This window comes from Nycticebus coucang, chromosome 10 (assembly GCF_027406575.1).
Source record: "Nycticebus coucang isolate mNycCou1 chromosome 10, mNycCou1.pri, whole genome shotgun sequence".
Lineage (NCBI taxonomy): Eukaryota > Metazoa > Chordata > Mammalia > Primates > Lorisidae > Nycticebus > Nycticebus coucang.
The window spans coordinates 107,423,567-107,440,770 of NC_069789.1; the positions used below are offsets into that span (position 1 = coordinate 107,423,567).

At 44.0% G+C, this 17,204-nt stretch overlaps 1 protein-coding gene across 1 annotated transcript in view; it reads right to left on the bottom strand.

The window, feature by feature from the left end:
- The window catches only part of LOC128596156 (zinc finger protein 547), a 32,254-nt gene extending 16,343 nt beyond the window's left edge, over positions 1–15,911 (bottom strand). The window contains exons 1-3 of the mRNA XM_053605639.1: positions 15,487–15,911; positions 12,759–12,885; positions 9,371–10,614 (exon numbers count right to left, since the gene is read on the bottom strand). Coding sequence (XP_053461614.1) covers positions 9,371–10,614; positions 12,759–12,885; positions 15,487–15,519 — 1,404 coding nt within the window. The 5' untranslated portion in view covers positions 15,520–15,911. The remainder of the gene's footprint in view (positions 1–9,370; positions 10,615–12,758; positions 12,886–15,486) is intronic.
- Positions 15,912–17,204: the final 1,293 nt, after the last annotated feature.

Consider the following 17,204-nt stretch of genomic DNA (forward strand, 5'->3'; position numbering starts at 1 on the left):
GATATGTAAAGGTCTGCACGTTAAATCTGTTATCAAAAATTGCATTGCTAAAAGATTCTTTGGCCAAACAGAATAAAAAATCCAATAAACTTAAGGAAAAACAAGACCCATTGCCCCTAGTAAATCTTCCTCACCCTTGTCCTCCAATTGTCTTCCTATATTCAGCTCTCTTCCCACTTATCTCTTCCCATCTTTCTCCTTCTGTACCTCCTCCATCCTCTTCCCTTTGTTCAAATACCCTTTCCCAACCCCTTAAACCTGAAACCTTCAAAGATCAATCCTTTCCATGAGACAGATATGCATGTAACTTTAGAATTTAAACCTTGAACCTAAACTAAATTAAGAGGTTGCTACGGTTTGAATGTTGGTCTCCCCCCCACCCAAAAGAAATTTCTATGTTGAAACCCAATCCCCTCCCTGTGATGGTATTAAGAGATGGCATATGATTAGGTCATGAGGTCTGGGATTAGTGCTCTTATAAAAGAGACTATTGAAGTATATTTACCCTTTTTTGTCCCTTCCACCATGTGAAAACACAGAGAAGGCCCCATCTATGAGAAACAGGTTCTTATCAGACACCAAATCTGCTGCCACTTTGATCTTGGATCTGCCAGCCTCCAGAATTGAGAAATAAATTTATACTGTTTACAAATTAATATTTTGTTACAGCAGCCTGACTTGACTAAGAGGTAAAGGTAAATCATACCTAATGATTTCCCCAAATAAGACCAACAAACCTTCAGAAGTTAGAATTATTAAGGATGCATATGACTACGTCCCAGGGTCACCTAATTTATACAGCATGTGTGCATATTTGTTGGTACCTTTTGGCATAAATCCTCAATGCCAAAAAAGATCCAGAAGAGGACTTACAGGAACCATCTTTCCAAAATAAACCACAGAGTCAAAAAGGAAAAAAAAGTCAGAAAAGTACATCCAGGTCTCCTAAAAGCCATACCTGAAACATGTCCAATAAAAACTGACTGTACAGCCCGAGTGCAGTGGCTCATGCCTGTAATCCTAGCACTTTGGGGGGCCAAGGTGGGTGGATTGTCTGAGCTCATGAGTTTGAGACCAGCCTGAGGTCTGCAAAAGCAAGACCCTGTCGCTACTAAAAATAAGAAAACTAGCCATGCATTGTGGCAGGTGCCTGTAGTCTCAGCTACTGGGGAGACTGAAGCAAGAGGATTGCTTGAACCCAAGAGTTTGAGACTGCTGTGAGCTATGATGCCACGGTACTCTAGCCACAGCAATTGAATGAGACTCTGTCTCAAAAAAAAAAAAATTGAATGTACCATAATTCAAACATTGAAACAAAAGAAAAAAAAAAAGATGAAACTACAGAAGATTTTAAAGAAGGTGCTAATGTAACAACAGGTCTCTTATTTTTTTTTTTCAATGGAGTTAAACTGGAAACTAGAGAACTAATTTGAAAATAGAAGAATGAGAAAGCACTCCCTTAGCTGAACTACATCAGTTAGCAGTACATTTTGTAAGGGATTTAAAATAAAAACAAGACAGGACCCATAATAAACTTGCATCCCTGTAGATCAAACAGCTAGGGACTCACTTCCCAACTAATCCCTATGGACAAGAACACTTACAGATAATGTAAATACAAGGGTCATAGAAGGGTCGCTGGAATAAAAGGATATCTTATCTACTAAAGAAAAACCAAGATAAAAAAATCCCTTAATTAGGGATTAAAGACTTTAATTCATATTAACACGGGTGCTCTGAGGAAGCAGATTGACCAATAGCTTGTCATACTCTTTTTTTTTTTTTTTTTTTGAGACAGAGCCTCAAGCTGTCACCCTGGGTAGAATGCCGTGGTATCACAGCTCACAGCAACCTCCAACTCCTGGGCTCAAGTGATTCTCCTGCCTCTGCCTCCCAAGTAGTTGGACTATAGGTGCCTGCCACAACACCTGGCTATTTCTTTTTTTTTTTTTTTTTGGTTGCAGCCATCATTGTTCGGTGGCCCAGGCTGGATTCGAATCCGCCAGCTCAGGTGTATGTGGCTGGCGCTCTAGCTGCTTGAGCCACAGGTGCCAAGCCAGCTTGCCATACTCTTAAGCCCTCAAGATGAATTAAGATGGTCATCCTTATTAATTCCTGGTATTTACATTAAAAACTGACAGCTTTGGCGGTGCCTATGGTTCAAAGAGTAGGGTGCCGACCCTATACCACTGGAGGTGGCGTGTTTAAACCCAGCCCCAGCCGAAAACTGCAACAAACAAAAACTGACAGCTTTGCTCAACCTTTTCCTGAGTAGAAGGTATTTCCCATAAACCAGTTTTCTCCATCTCCTAGAACCAAACTACACTTAGGCTGAAAAACATTCTTCCCAGTCTGTGATACCAGCCCTGCAGATTTAATAGGGAAAGACTTATTAATGCACTATAAGATATTTTTATGGGTAAAAGAAGAAATTACAAAAAGAGAAACATTTTAACTATAAAAATAAAAATGCTACATCATATACAAAATCAATGTGATAGAGCTAAATTAAATGCTTAGAAAGAAATGCATAATTTTGGGTGAAGCCTGTGGCTCAGTGGGTAGGGTGCCGGCCCCATATGCCAAGGGTGGTTTAGCCAGCTCCGGCTAAACTGCAACAAAAAAATAGCTGGGCGTTGTGGCGGGCGCCTGTAGTCCCAGCTGCTCGGGAGTCTGAGGCAAGAGAATCGCCCAAGCCCAGGAGTTGGAGGTTGCTGTGAGCTGTGACACCACAGCACTCAACCAAGGGCAATAAAGTGAGACTCTGTCTCTAAAAAAGAAAAAAAAATGCATAATTTTAAACAGCTATTAGAAAAGATGTCAACATAAACCACCATGTTAAGAAACAAGAAAACTAAGACCAAACTAACCCTAAAGCAAGGATGAAGTAAAAAAGATTAGAACAAAACCCAATGAAATAGTACACAGAAAAACACTAAAAGAAGAAAAAGAAATAATGAAACAAAATGTTGGTTCTTACATAACATCAACAAAATTGACAAAACTTCAGGGAGGCTGACAAAGAAAATAAGAAATACCAAATTAGGAATGCAGAGAAGGCACTGCTACTGACCCCACAGAAATTGAAAGTGTACTAAGGGAATATTATAATCATATTTCCCTTAAGTTAGGCATTTTAGTTGAAGTGGACAAATTCCTAGAAAGACACCATCTTAGTCCGTTTGGGCTACTACAACAAAAATACCTTTGAGTGTGTAATTTATAAACAACAGAAATTTATTTCTCAAGTACTGCTTTCTAACTCTACTGACATCTAGCAAATCCATGATCAAGGCACTAGCATATTCAGTGTCAAATAAGGGCTTTCTTCTGTTTCAAAGACAGACCCTCTCTGTGTCCTTACCTAGTCTAGGGGCAAACAGCTCCCTCTCTCCTTTAAAAACATTAATCCCATTTATAAGGCTTCTGTCCTCATGACAATCACCTCCTATACTTAATCACAATGGTGGTTAAGTTTGAACATATGAATTTTGGAGGAACACATTTAGACCACAGTAGACACAAATGTATGGGCAGAAGAATTCCAGAGGACTCCTGAGGGAACGGCTCCAAGCCTCAGCCCCTTCACACTCTGTACCCCTACGGTGGAAGAAGGGGTCAGAATGTTCACCAGAATGTTCACCAAACTAGAGTCTGGGAAATGTCTAGATCAGCAATTCTCAACCTGTGGGTCGCGACCCTCAGGAACTGTATTAAAGGGCTGTGGCATTAGGAAGGTTGAGAACCAGGGGTCTAGACAGAAATCAGCAGCTTAGCAGAGACAAGGTGTCAGTAGAGTTAGAAAGCAGCTGACAATTACCCTCAAACCCTAGTTATTTAATCTGTGGGCTGTAACTTTCTCATTAAGTCCCTACCATAGGGTCGTTTGATAAGTGATTTAGTGCTTCACTGTCCTTCACCCTGATAGCCCTCTTCCTTGAACAAAAGAATGCCTGTTTAAATGAAATATAAGACTGTTAACTTCTCACTTTTTTACTTTGTACATGCGCACCCCAAAACCCCAATAAAAAGCTCTGAGAATTTGATTTGAAGTGGCACCTATCTGTCTCACTACAGGGTGATACAGTGTCCATCTCTCCTAGTCTCTAGACAGAAACTGTGTGTGTGAATTTATCTCACTGTTCCTCCCTCTGCCTGATCCCAGGAGGGGGGGGAAAGTCCCCACTTGGGGAACTCTCAGTCCATTGTGTTGTGGCTCCATCCTTCACTGAAACACAAATGATGAAAACTGACTTAAGAGATAGAAAATTTAGGGCGGTGCCTGTGGCTCAGTAGGTGGGGCGTCAGCCCTATATACTAAGAGTGGCAGGTTCAAACCCGGCCTCAACCCAACTGCAACAAAGAAATAGCAGGGCATTGTGGCAGGCACCTGTGGTCCCAGCTACTTGGGAGGCTGAAGCAAGAGAATCGCCTAAGCCCAGGAGTTGGAGGATGCTGTGAGCAGTGTGACATGTCAGCCCTACATACCAAGGGTAGCAGGTTCAAACCTGGCCTCAGCCCAACTGCAACAAAGAAATAGCCGGGCGTTGTGGCAGGCACCTGTGGTCCCAGCTACTCGGGAGGCTGAAGCAAGAGAATCACCTAAGCCCGGGAGTTAGAGGTTGCTGTGAACAGTGTGACACCACAGCACTCTACCGAGGGTGATAAAGTGAGACTCTGTCTCTATAAAAAAAAAAAAAAAGGGGCGGTGCCTGTGGCTCAGTCGGTAAGGCGCCAGCCCCATATACTGAGGGTGGTGGGTTCAAACCTGGCCCCGACTGAACTGCAAACCAAAAAATAGCTGGGCGTTGTGGCGGGCGCCTGTAGTCCCAGCTACTCGGGAGGCTGAGGCAAGAGAATCGCTTCAGCCCAGGAGTTGGAGGTTGCTGTGAGCTGTGTGATTTCACGGCACTCTACCCAGGGCCATAAAGTGAGACTCTGTCTCTACAAAAAAAAAAAAAAAAAAAAGGGGGGGGGGCGGCGCCTGTGGCTCAGTCGGTAAGGCACCGCCCCATATACCGAGGGTGGCGGGTTCAAACCCGGCCCCAGCCAAACTGCAACCAAAAAATAGCCGGGCGTTGTGGCAGGCGCCTGTAGTCCCAGCTGCTCAGGAGGCTGAGGCAGGAGAATTGCTTAAGCCCAGGAGTTGGAGGTTGCTGTGAGCTGTGTGAGGCCACAGCACTCTACAGAGGGCCATAAAGTGAGACTCTGTCTCTACAAAAAAAAAAAAAAGTAGTAGTAGAAAATCTATATGGAAATATACCGAGGTAACTTTTGTTAAAAATCTACATAAGAAAATCTCAGGCTCTAATGACTTCATTAGAGAATTCTATCAAACATTTAAAGAACTATTACTAATCCTTCACAAACTCTTCCAGAAAATAAGAGAACACTTCTTAACTTATTCTATGAGATCATAATTACTCTGATACTAAAGCCAGAGACATCACAAGAAAACTACAAACCAATTATGCCTCATCAATATAGAGGCAAAAAGCATCAACATGGTATCAGAAAAACTGATTCAGCAGTATATGCAATGGATTATACAAGGGAAAACAAAGCAGGATTTCTCTCAGGAATGCATAGGTGGTTTAATATCTGAAAATTAATACATCATACAAAGACAAAAAATAAAAATAAAAAACAACCTCCAAGCACCTACACTATTATTTCAACAAAGAAAAAAGAAAAAAAAATAGAAACAGAGAACCCAGAAAAGAGATCCACACAAATATACCCAATCCATCTCTGACAAAGGAGCAAAAGCAATTCAATGGAAAAGGGATAGTCTTTCCAACAAATGGTTCTGAAAAACTGGACAGCTTCATATTTAAAAGTATGAAATCTAGACCCTACATCTTTCACAAGTATTTGCACAAAACAAGATTATGGACCTACATATGAAACACAAAGCCAAAAAACTTTAAGAAGATTACATTGGAGATAATGTAGGTGACCTTAGTTTGGCAATGATTTTTTGTAGCTGCAACATAAAGAACACAATCCACAAAAGAAAAACTGAGTAAGCTGAACTTGATTAAAATTGAAAACTTCTGCTCAACAAAAGACACAGTTAAGAGAACATGAAAAGATATCCATCATGTGTCATTAGAGAACTACAAGCTAAAGCAACCATGGCATACCACTACCCACTTATTTGAATGACCTTTTAGAATCCAAAGCACTGACAATGCTAAATGCTCATGAGGACACAAAGGAACAGAAATTCTCACTCATTATTAGTTGGAATGCAAAAACTGGAACAGCACTTTGGAAGACAGTTTGGCAGTTTCTTACAAGACTAAAGGAACACTTAATAAAGGATCCAGCAAATTGTGCTCATTGGCTGATACCTACATGAGTTGAAAACATACCTCCACACAAAAAACTGTACACAAATGTTGCTTATTTATTTATAATTGCCCAAACTTAAAAGCAATTAATATGTCCTTCAGTAGGTAAATGGATAAACTTGTATATCTATACAATGGAATAGTCTTTAGCTATAACTTGCATACATATATTCACAGGAGCTTTATTTGTAATAGCTCCAAACTAGAAACAACCCAAAACATCCATTAACAATTAAATAGATAAAAAAAAAATTGTGGTCTACAATAGAATACTATTCAGTAATACAAATGAACAAACTAGATTCATGCAACCAGATAAAGAATTAATTTCAATAGTTTAGTCAAAAAAAAAAAAAAAAGCCAGAGCCCTCATCCTCCAAAATGTACATACTGTATGATTTCATTTACAAAATTCTAGAAAATGACTGCTGTTGTTTGCAAATTGAGCAAAAAAGAGGAAATATTAGGAGGCAAGGATTATAAAGGGACACAAGGAATCTTTTGTTGTATAGGTTATGTTCATTATCTTGATTGTGGTAGTTTTGCAAGATTATAGACACACTGAAACACAGTACATTCTATTACATTATTTGCAGTTCACTGCAGTACCTTAATAAAGCTGTTAGGAATTAAATGTTCCGGGTGGCGCCTGTGGCTCAGTGAATAGGGTACGGGCCCCATATACCGAGGGTGGCAGGTTCCAATCCGCCCAGGCCAAACTGCAACAAAAAATGGCTGGGCTGTGGGTGCCTGTGGTCCCAGCTACTCAGGAGGCTGAGTGAGGCAAGAGAATCACCTAAGCCCAAGAGCTAGAAGTTGCTGTGAGCTGTGATGCTGAAGCACTCTACTGAGGGTGACAAAATGAGACTCTGTCTCTAAAAAATAAAAAAAGAATTAAATATTCCCCATAAAAATTCGTATCTACCATTCCTCTTAGAAAATTACATCTGCCAACTATTTTGGCTCTACCACATCCTTCTCCCTCCAATTTAGGAGAATGAGCCTTTCTTCAATGTCAGCAAAACCTAGTGAGCAATGAAGTCTATTTCCACTCAGTCATTAGCATGCTAGCTGGGTCAGAGAAGTCCTATCCCCAGATGCCGGGGCTCCTGCCTGTTCAGTGATGGCCACAAGATCAACTGCCCAGTGAAGGACAGGAATCCAGACATCTTTAGATTATTTATTTTGACAATGGCCTTGGCCACAGGAAGTACAGATGTCTGAATGTCCTGGATATCTCTGTACACCCTCACCCCACACAGTCATAATTGCATGGACATTTGTGGATGCCTCTTTAGATTGTACAAATCTCCTCATCTGCAATAGTCATCCCTACTCCAGAATCTCAATGTTTCTCTACCAATCATGATTTTCACCTTGCCCTATAGCTCTTACAGTCAATGGGACTTGCATATGGGATTCTGGATATCAGGGACTAGCTCCTGTACAGGACCAGAAGACATCAATTCCTCACCAATGCTGAGGAATATATGACAGTCAAGGGACTAAACTCATGTTGTTTCCTTAAGCACCAGAGATTTTTACACCAACCCTGTCTTCCTCAGGATGAACACTGGAATCACAGGAAATCATGACATCCAGCCCAGAGTTAGGCACACAAAGTTCTTTAGTCTTTCTTATTAGGTCTAGGACAACAGTGCAAATTAGGTTGAACTAGACCAAAAACTATTCTCTGTTATCCTGTGGTCCCCTCTGAGGCACATAAAGATGATAACCACAAAAGTTGTTCCTCACTTCATGTTGATAAAACTATTATTTTTCTCAATTCACTCTACATAGTAAATAAAACCCCCAAGAGAAAAGGCTGCCACAATAGATATTGTGGTAGTCAGAGACACATTGGACAGGCAAGGTCCAAAGTTGGGTGCTTTGGCAGTAGGACAAATAAGTCATAACTATCATTTTTACAGTGAACACACTCTATGAAAAAAGGGAACCTTGTCAGAAAATCCCCAGTGGACCTTACCTCAGATCCTTTAATCTAGCTCTGGACAGACAGAACTAGATTACGTCCACTCAGAACCTAATCATGAGGGAAAAAATGAGGCCCCTTAATAGGCTCAGAATACTCATGATTCCCTGCACGGAACAGGAGAGAGTGCACAGAGGACCATTTTTCCTGAACAAAATGTGAGCGATTCACACACAGCTGGTAGCAGTAAGATGGCTTCCACCACAGGCAATTGCAGTGATACAACTCTGTCCAGAGCCCTGGGTAGTTTAGAAAGTGCAAAACAGCTCATGAAGCTCCCCACGAAGATGGTAGCTACTGAGACTCTCCCCAGGGTGGATTATGAATATACCAGGTTCACTTTCTGGTTCTCTCACAAAAGGTACTCACAGAGCTTTTCTCTGGTGTGAGTCCTATAAGGAAACAGCATATTTTCTGTGCTCATAAGGCCTCTCTCTAGTGTGAATTTCTGGTACTAAATGAGTTTAAGAGATGAAACTAAGGAGTCTCCAAAACTGTTGTGCTCACAAGGCCTTTCTACAATGTGAACTTTCTGGTGCCGAACAAGGTGAGAGCTTCTGCTATAAGCTTTCCCACAATCACTGCACACATAAGGCTTTTCTCCAGTGTGAACCCTCTGGTGTAGAATGAGGCTCGAATTGCGGCTAAAGAATTTCCCGCACTCACTGCACTCATAAGGTCTTGCTCCAGTGTGAACTTTCTTGTGTTGAACAAGATGGGAGCTACTAATATAAGATTTCCCACATTCACTGCACACATAAGGCCTCGCTCCAGTGTGAACTCTCTGATGTAGAATGAGACTGGAGTTATGGCTAAAGCATTTTCCACACTCACTGCACTCATAAGGCTTTGCTCCAGTATGAATTCTCTGGTGTACAATAAGATTAGAGCTATGGCTAAAGAATTTTCCACATTCACCACACTCATAAGGCCTTTCTCCAGTGTGGATTTTCTGGTGCTGCACAAGTGTGTCTTTACGGCTAAATGCCTTTCCACATTCACTGCACTCATAAGGCCTTACCCCAGTGTGAATTATCTGGTGCTGAACAAGTGTGTCTTTGCAGCTGAAGGCTTTCCCACATTTACTGCACACGTAAGATCTTGCTCCTGTGTGGACTCTCCTGTGTTTAATGAGGCTGGAATTATGGCTAAAGAATTTCCCACATTCAATGCACTCATAAGGTCTTGCCCCAGTGTGAATTCTCCAGTGCTCAATAAGATGAGAGCTTTGGCTAAAGAATTTCCCACATTCACTGCACTCATAAGGCCTTTCTCCAGTATGAAATCTCTGGTGTTGAACAAGTGTGTCTTTACGGCTGAAGGCTTTCCCACATTCACTGCACTTATAAGGCCTTTCTCCAGTGTGAATTCTCTGGTGCTGAATAAGGTGGGAGCTTCTGCTATAGGCTTTTCCGCATTCACTGCAGTCGTAAGACCTTTCTCCAGTGTGAACTCTCTGATGCTGAACAAGTGTGTCTTTGCGGCTGAAGGTCTTCCCGCATTCACTGCATGTATAATATCTTTTTCCAGTGTGAAATTTCTGGTGCATTTTTAGGTGGGACAGATGAACAAAGACCTTTCCACACTCCTTACACACCTGAGATACTTCTCCACTATGAATTTTTCTGTGATTATTAAGAGTTGGTTTTTCCTTGAACATATTTCCACGTGGTAGGCATGGGAAGGGTTTTACCACAGTATGAGTTATCTGGTTGTCAAGGAGAGTAAAGGTGTTCAAGAAGGCTTTCTCATTATCACTACAATTAAAAAGCATCTGTCCATCACAGCCTTTCTGGTATTGCCCGAGACTGGAATCCTGTGGGAAAGACTCTAGGCACTCCGTCCTTTCACAAGGACTCACCCTATTGTCAGTGGTCTGGTGCTGCAAGAGGCCAGAGCTGCCTGGCAAATCTACCCCTTCCTCCCTGCTTGTAAAGGATCTCCCAAACATGTGGACTGTATAGTTCTTCACAAATGATGACTCTCCATTATCCTCTTGGAGGCTACTTTCTCTACTACATTGCTTGTCATGCTGGTAAAATTTTGTACCAAATGAGAATCCTCTCTCACATGTGCAAAGTTTCTGGGTAAGGTGTGATCCCTGGTGTTCAGCCAGGTGCAAAGTGTCTTTCAAGAGTGGGTCACACATCTCACATGGGGCTTTCTGCATGAACGGACTTGATTCAGGAGTCCTGACCTGTGATACTTCTATAGAAATACTCTGCTCAGAAGGCGCCTCCTCACTGTATGCATCACACCAACAACCTGAAAAGAAAGCAAAGAAATCCTGAGGAAGTGCATGTTGACTATGGTGAGAAGAAGCAGTGCTATCACAAATGTGCATGTGACATGTTAATAAAAGAGCCTATTGGCTTGTTAGCAGAACAAGGGAGCCAAGATCAGTTCAGGAAAGTACAGGGCCTCTAAAGATCAAAGATGGAAGAACCCTAATGATGGGTAAAAACCTAATGATAGTGATGGAACAAGGGACAGGGCATAGAGATGAGGTCTCTAACTCACTCCTCTACAAAAGTATGTTTGTGGGTGGCGCCTGTGGCTCAGCTGGTAAGGTGCCGGCCCCATATACCAAGGGTGGCGGGTTCAAACCCGGCCCTGGCTGAACTGCAACCAAAAAATAGCTGGGCGTTGTGGCAGGCGCCTGTAGTCCCAGCTACTTGGGAGGCTGAAGCAAGAGAATCGCTTAAGCCCAGGAGTTGGAGGTTGCTATGAGCTGTGTGATGCCATGACACTCTACCGAGGGCCATAAAGTGACACTCTGTCTCTACGAAAAAAAAAAAAAAAAGTATGTTTGCGGGACCTTGGCTGCTGGTGTCAGGTGAGCTCTGTGCAGAAGGGTGTGTCCATGCCCAGAAAAATCTGACTCCAAATAAGTAGCTAGTTCTAAAGGATTACTTAAGGTACACAAGTCAAGGCATGTTAAAGTAAGCCAGCCTTGTAAAAGCATTGCAGAGAGCAGAGGAAAGCAAGGAAAACAGAGATCAGAGAAGCGGGGAAATATCCAATGAATGTAAGACAGGAGAAAAAGGATAATGGGCAAAGTACCAGGACTGGGAAATGAAAAGTAGAAAGAAGGTATCGCTATGAGCTTTGGCAACAAAACACTTGTGAACACAAAAAAGGCTGAAGGTTTGATCTGAACCCAGCCCTAATATGGCACCCTACTCAAGTTCCTGTTCAGTAGACCCTCTCCAGACCTCCCTAACTGTAGATGGAGTAATATCTGTGCTGACACTCAAGGCTTTCTGCCCTTCTCCAGCTGGATAACTGCATGGGATCTGGAAAATGAAAATTGCAAAAAAGCAAAACAAAACAACAAAAAAAGTGAGTGGTACAGGTAGACCCATCCCACAGAAAAGAAAGCAAAATGTTAAAAAGGAACAACCTCCAAGAAGGGTTTGGCAGGACAGTCCTATGACTGCCTCAAGAAGTGACCATGCCAATACCTGCAATTCCTGGGATAGCTGAGCACCAGAAAACATCAGCTAGAAGATGAGGATAGAACCTGTGACACAGAGGTGCCAGAAATCAGAATAGTCACCCAGCCCAGTGAGTGGCCAAGCTATGTGGATCTGATTAGCAGACTGAAAAATGCTTGAACCCCTAACACTTTCCTGCAAGGCTTTGGGCAAAAGATATTGGGAATACTTAGTAAGGGCGGAGACACAGCACACAGACCAGCCCTGGCACCATAGCATTTACTTTGGGAAACTAAAACGGGAGGGAGAAGAGTCGCTGATCTGGCTGGACAGAAAGAGCTGCCCTTTGGGAACAGGAAAAGAACCAAAGCCCACCAAGGGCACTAGAGATAGGGTAGAGGGCTGTGGAGAGCAGTCCCTAAGAAGGCCCCCAATGAATTCTTGCTCTTTTGTAAGCCTCTTCCCTTGAGTATAGGCTGGATTGACCAACTCACTTCTAAGGAATAGAATATGACAAAAATGATAAAACATCACTTTCAAGAGTAGGTTACAATGCTGGGCTTCCATCCTAAACACTCTCATTCACTCACCTGCTCAAAGAGAAGTCAGCTTCCATGTTATGAAGCAAGAGATAAAAAGGCCAACTAAGGAAGGAAGTGAGGGAGGGGAAGCCTCTGGGAAATAGCCAGCAAGGAACTAATACTCACAGTCCAACAAGCCACAGGGCACTGAATCTAGAAACAAGCATGAGTGAGCCTGTACTTGGACTCTCCTGAAACTGGCCTTCAGATGAGACAGTAATTCTGGCTGAGAGCTTAACTGAAACCTCATGAGAGACAGAAGCACACACGTAATCTGTGACCAGACTCTCAATGCACTAAAACTGAGACAGAATGAATTTGTAGTGTTTTAAGCCACTAATGTTTAGGATAATTTGCTATGTAGCAATAGCTAACTGAAAAAAGGACTTACCTAGAGTGGCCACAAGTGCAAAGTTCTCCAGCATCACATCACGGTACAGGAATCTCTGAGCCTCCTCAAGGAGTTCCCACTCCTCCTGGGAGAAATACACGAACACATCCTCGAAGGTCACACAACCCTGCCATGATGGGGACAGTTAAGCCCACAGGCAGCCTCTCACCCCACAGCTCTCTCCCCTCCAGTCTATCCACTCATACACTTACCCTCTTCAGGGATGGAGAACCTGCAGCCTCAGGCCATCTGTGGCTCTCCAGATCCCTAAGCATGGCCCCTTGGCCAAATCTAAATCTCACAGAACAAATCCCTTTATTAAAAGGATTTGTGCTAAAAAAAAGCTCAGGGGTGCCTGTAGTTCAGTGGTTAGAGCACTGGCCCCATATAGCAGGGGTGGTAGGTTCAAACCCAGCCTGGGCCTGCTAAACAAAAATAAAAGAAAATAATTAAAAAAAAAAAAAAAGGATTTGTGCTATAGAATTTGGGTTTAGTCAAAAGGCTACACACGAGGATCCAGAGGGCCTCATGTAGTCCCAAGACTGCAGGTTTCCCACTCCTGTCTGGCTCCTTCCCTCCCCAGCTTCCCAACTCAGGAGAGACCAGTCCTTGGAACCACTAGTGCCTGCTCTCTCTTTCCTCTGACAACTGTGTCCAGCCCAGAGCAGAAACAAGCAAGTGTGCAGACAGACAGATGCTGTCAAACTCTGGGTCTATCATGAAGGACCCCCAAGTACTCTCCTTCAAACCATGCCTCCCAGACACAACCAAACTTCAGCTCAGCCTTATTCCATAAGCTGCAAATACTAGGGCAGGCATCACTCTTTGGACCATACCTTCCTCACATCTGGGACAAGCTCCAGCCATGCCATATGCACCTCCATGGCATCACGCAGACAGCATGCTACTCTATACACCATGTCCAGGAAGTGTTCATCTGTGTTTATAACATGCACCACTGCCATTCAGGTAGGTAGCTAACCAGACCCAGTTCTCAGTCCCTCAATTTCACCCTTCTTACTAACACTATTGCCACCATGCCTTGAACATACTCCATCCCACTCCACACATTGTTGCCACCTTTTGAACTTCAACAGAACCCTTCCCTAGACTAAAAAACCTATGTGTCCCCTTGATGCCTCAACTAAGGGGCACTGGGACTTTTTAAACTTAAGCATAACCAAAGTTTAACTCCTGATATAACCCCTAAAAATTACTCCTGCCACCAACTTCTCCATCCCAGTTGATGGCACTTCCATCATTGTGCCAGAGAAAGCAAAAAACTAAAAAATAAAAATTTTCGGTAGGGTGGTCATCCACACTCTTCTTTTTCTCATTCACCCTTCACATCAAAAAATATAATCACCCTGTTAAAAAAACAAATAACAGAAAATTCACCAATTTCTCTTGCTTCCACAGCTACACCATCAACACCGCTATTGTTGGCTCCTCCTTCAAGCTCACAGTCTGTTCTCAGCCAGAGAGCCAGAAAGAGCTTGTTTAGATCTGAGTTAGGATCATCTCTCTTCTCTGCTTCACATATCCCATGGGTTTCACCACTCAGGATAGAGGCCCTACTTCTCAGCCAGCCATTACTGCCTGATTCCTGCCACTGCTCTCTGTTCCAAACACACAAGAACCTGAGGTTCCTTGAGCACTCTTAACTTAATCTCACCTATTTGCCCACATCTACTCCCAGACCTCCTAATATATACCCTTCCAATCTTCATCCCATTGGTTTCTGTAAGTTAGAACTTCTCCATGTAACGCCTAGCCTGGTTTCAGGATGCTTAGCTAGTAATAATACCCTTTCAGGCCTCCAAAACTCAAGGGTAGAGAAAGAGACAGGTGAAGAGTCCCAGTATATCACTATGTCTCGTTAGAAAATCTACTCAGGTTTACTTTTAAAGTATACACAAAACCCACACATTCTTTTTTTTATTTTTATTTAACTCCCTCAGTATGTCGCCCTGGGTAGAGTGCCATGGCATCACAGCTCATAGCAACTTCTAACTTCTGGGCTTATGTGATTCTCTTGCCTCAGCCTCCCAAGTAGCTGGGACTACAGGCGCCCACCACAATGTCCGGCTATTTTTTGGTTGTAGCTGTCGTTTTTTGGCAGGCCTGGGCTGGATTCGAACCCGCCAGCTCCGGTGTGTGAGGCTGGCGCCCTAGCCGCTGAGCTACAGGCGCTGAGCCAAAACCCATTCTTTAACCTCCACTGCCAACACATGCTGGCCCATCCACCATCAAAATTCACTTAAACAGTAAACTCCATTCTCATCTCCCTGTTTACCCCTGAGCCTCACCAATCCCTCCACTTTTCAGCCAGAGGGAGTCTTTTAAGAACTGTGCCACAGCACCATCCTTTTCTGTACCAAACCCTTCCTTGCTTCCACCCCGTTCAGAAGAGAGGTCCAGCTCAGCACGCTGTTGCAACAGGTTTGACCCCGACAACTCCCCCACACACTCCGTTCTCACCAGACATAACAGAGACTTGCGGTTGCCGACACTCTGATTATTATCCCTACGCGTTTCTACGAGCTGGCTCCTGAGCCTCGGTAACTCTTCCACACCTCATTCCACTGCCCCTGGGAATGAAACCTCTTGACATACCCGCCACAGTGGCCGCCCTTCACAAGCAAGAAAATAGACCGAAGAAGGCGCAGCGTTCCGGGACGCACCAAACAAGTAGGTGTGGGCTTGAGGGGAGGGACTCTGCACTCACCTGAACTCGGTCCACTAGCGCCGCCGCCGCCATGAGCAGTACCTGGTCCAGAAGCCAGAGAACCAGGCGTGCCCTGCGGGCTCAGCCGAAACCGCACAGCCCCAACGAGCCGGATGACCTCGTGCTGCCTGTAGCTCTCCAAGCCTGGCTCCCGGGGGGAAATTCGTGCAAGTCTAAGACACAGCCTCCGTCCGGGACGACTAGGACGCAGGGCAGGGGTGAGGCTTCGGCGAGAGCGCAGCACCAGCAACACCTCCGCGCGAGGACACCCGGCCCAACACAGGGGCCGCGCGTCCTCCCAAAGGCGTGGGGGAAGGACCCTTCCTTTTTACCTGCCTGTCCTCGCTCGCTTCCCGAGAGCCGGGTGAAAACCCGACCCGGTCCGGGGTTCCTAGCCTTTTCAGCCAGGGCAGACACACCGCGCGCAGGAAAAATACGTCAAGTAAAACCGCCGAAAGTCCCGCCCCTGACACTACCGTTACCCGGAAGCACCCGGTTTCTTGCGGCCGCTAGTGCGGCGGCCCAGGCTTCGCGGTACTGTAGTTTGCATTGCCGGAAGTGCTGGGCACGGAACATAAGCAAACTGCGGGGTACGCTGGCTTGGAGTATACAAGGTCTGTCTCAGAAAGCTCCAGCTTGGGTGGCGCCTGCAGCTCAGGCGGCTAAGGCGCCAGCCACATACACCAAAGTTGGTGTGTTCGAATCCGGCCTGGCCCTGCCAAACAATGACAACTACAACCAAAAAAAAAAAAAAAAAAATAGCCAGGCGCTGTGGAGGGCGCCTATAGCCCCAGCTACTCGGGAGGCTGAGGCAAGAGAATCGCTTCAGTCCAGGAGTTTGAGTTTCTGTGAGCTGTGACGCCATTGCACTCTACTCAGGGCTATATAGCTTGCAAAGCTCCAGCAGATGGCCCACTTTTTAACCTGGTTCTGAAGGCCTGGGAGGGAGGAGAGCTTCGCCTCTCAGCTTTGGGGACTAAGATTTCGTGGGTAATTAACATTAAATGTTATCTAATTCATTGATCCCCAGATTTGGGTCATTGGTTTGACAGCACCAGCATCACGTCAAACGTCAAACTGAAAATAAAAATAAATCCAGGGATGGTTGAATGAAACAAAGTGATTAATTATCTATAACTTTTAAAAGAACCTATTTGTGTCTTGCCATCAACTCTGTTAACCATATTATGTCATCATTTCGTAGAGTCTTTGATAACACAAATAAAATTTTCTTTGTATTTAAAAAAAGAAAAAAGAAAAGAAAAATAATGTCAGCACCAGCATCACGTCAAATGTGATAAAATAAAAATAAAGCATGTTCTCGCACCCAACCTCCACCTCGGACATACAAACCTTGTCTTTAAAAGTCATGAGAGGCTGGGCGCAGTGGCGCAAGCCTGTAATCCCAGTGCTGTGGGGAGGCAGAGGCAGATGGATTGTTTGAGCTGAGGAGTTGGATACCAGCCTGAGTAAGAGCTAGACTCTGTCTCTACTAAAAATAGAAAAACTAGCAAATATAAAAACTATCCAGGCATGGTGGCAAAAGCCTGTAGTCCCCACTACTTGAGAGGCTGAGGTAAGAGGATCACTTGAGCCCAAGAGTTTAGAGTTGCTGTGAGCTATGATGCCACCGCACTTTACTGAGGGCTCATAAAGTGAGACTCTGTATCAAAAAAAAAAAAAAAAAGTCATGAGGAAAAAAAGTGGTAGTAACTAAA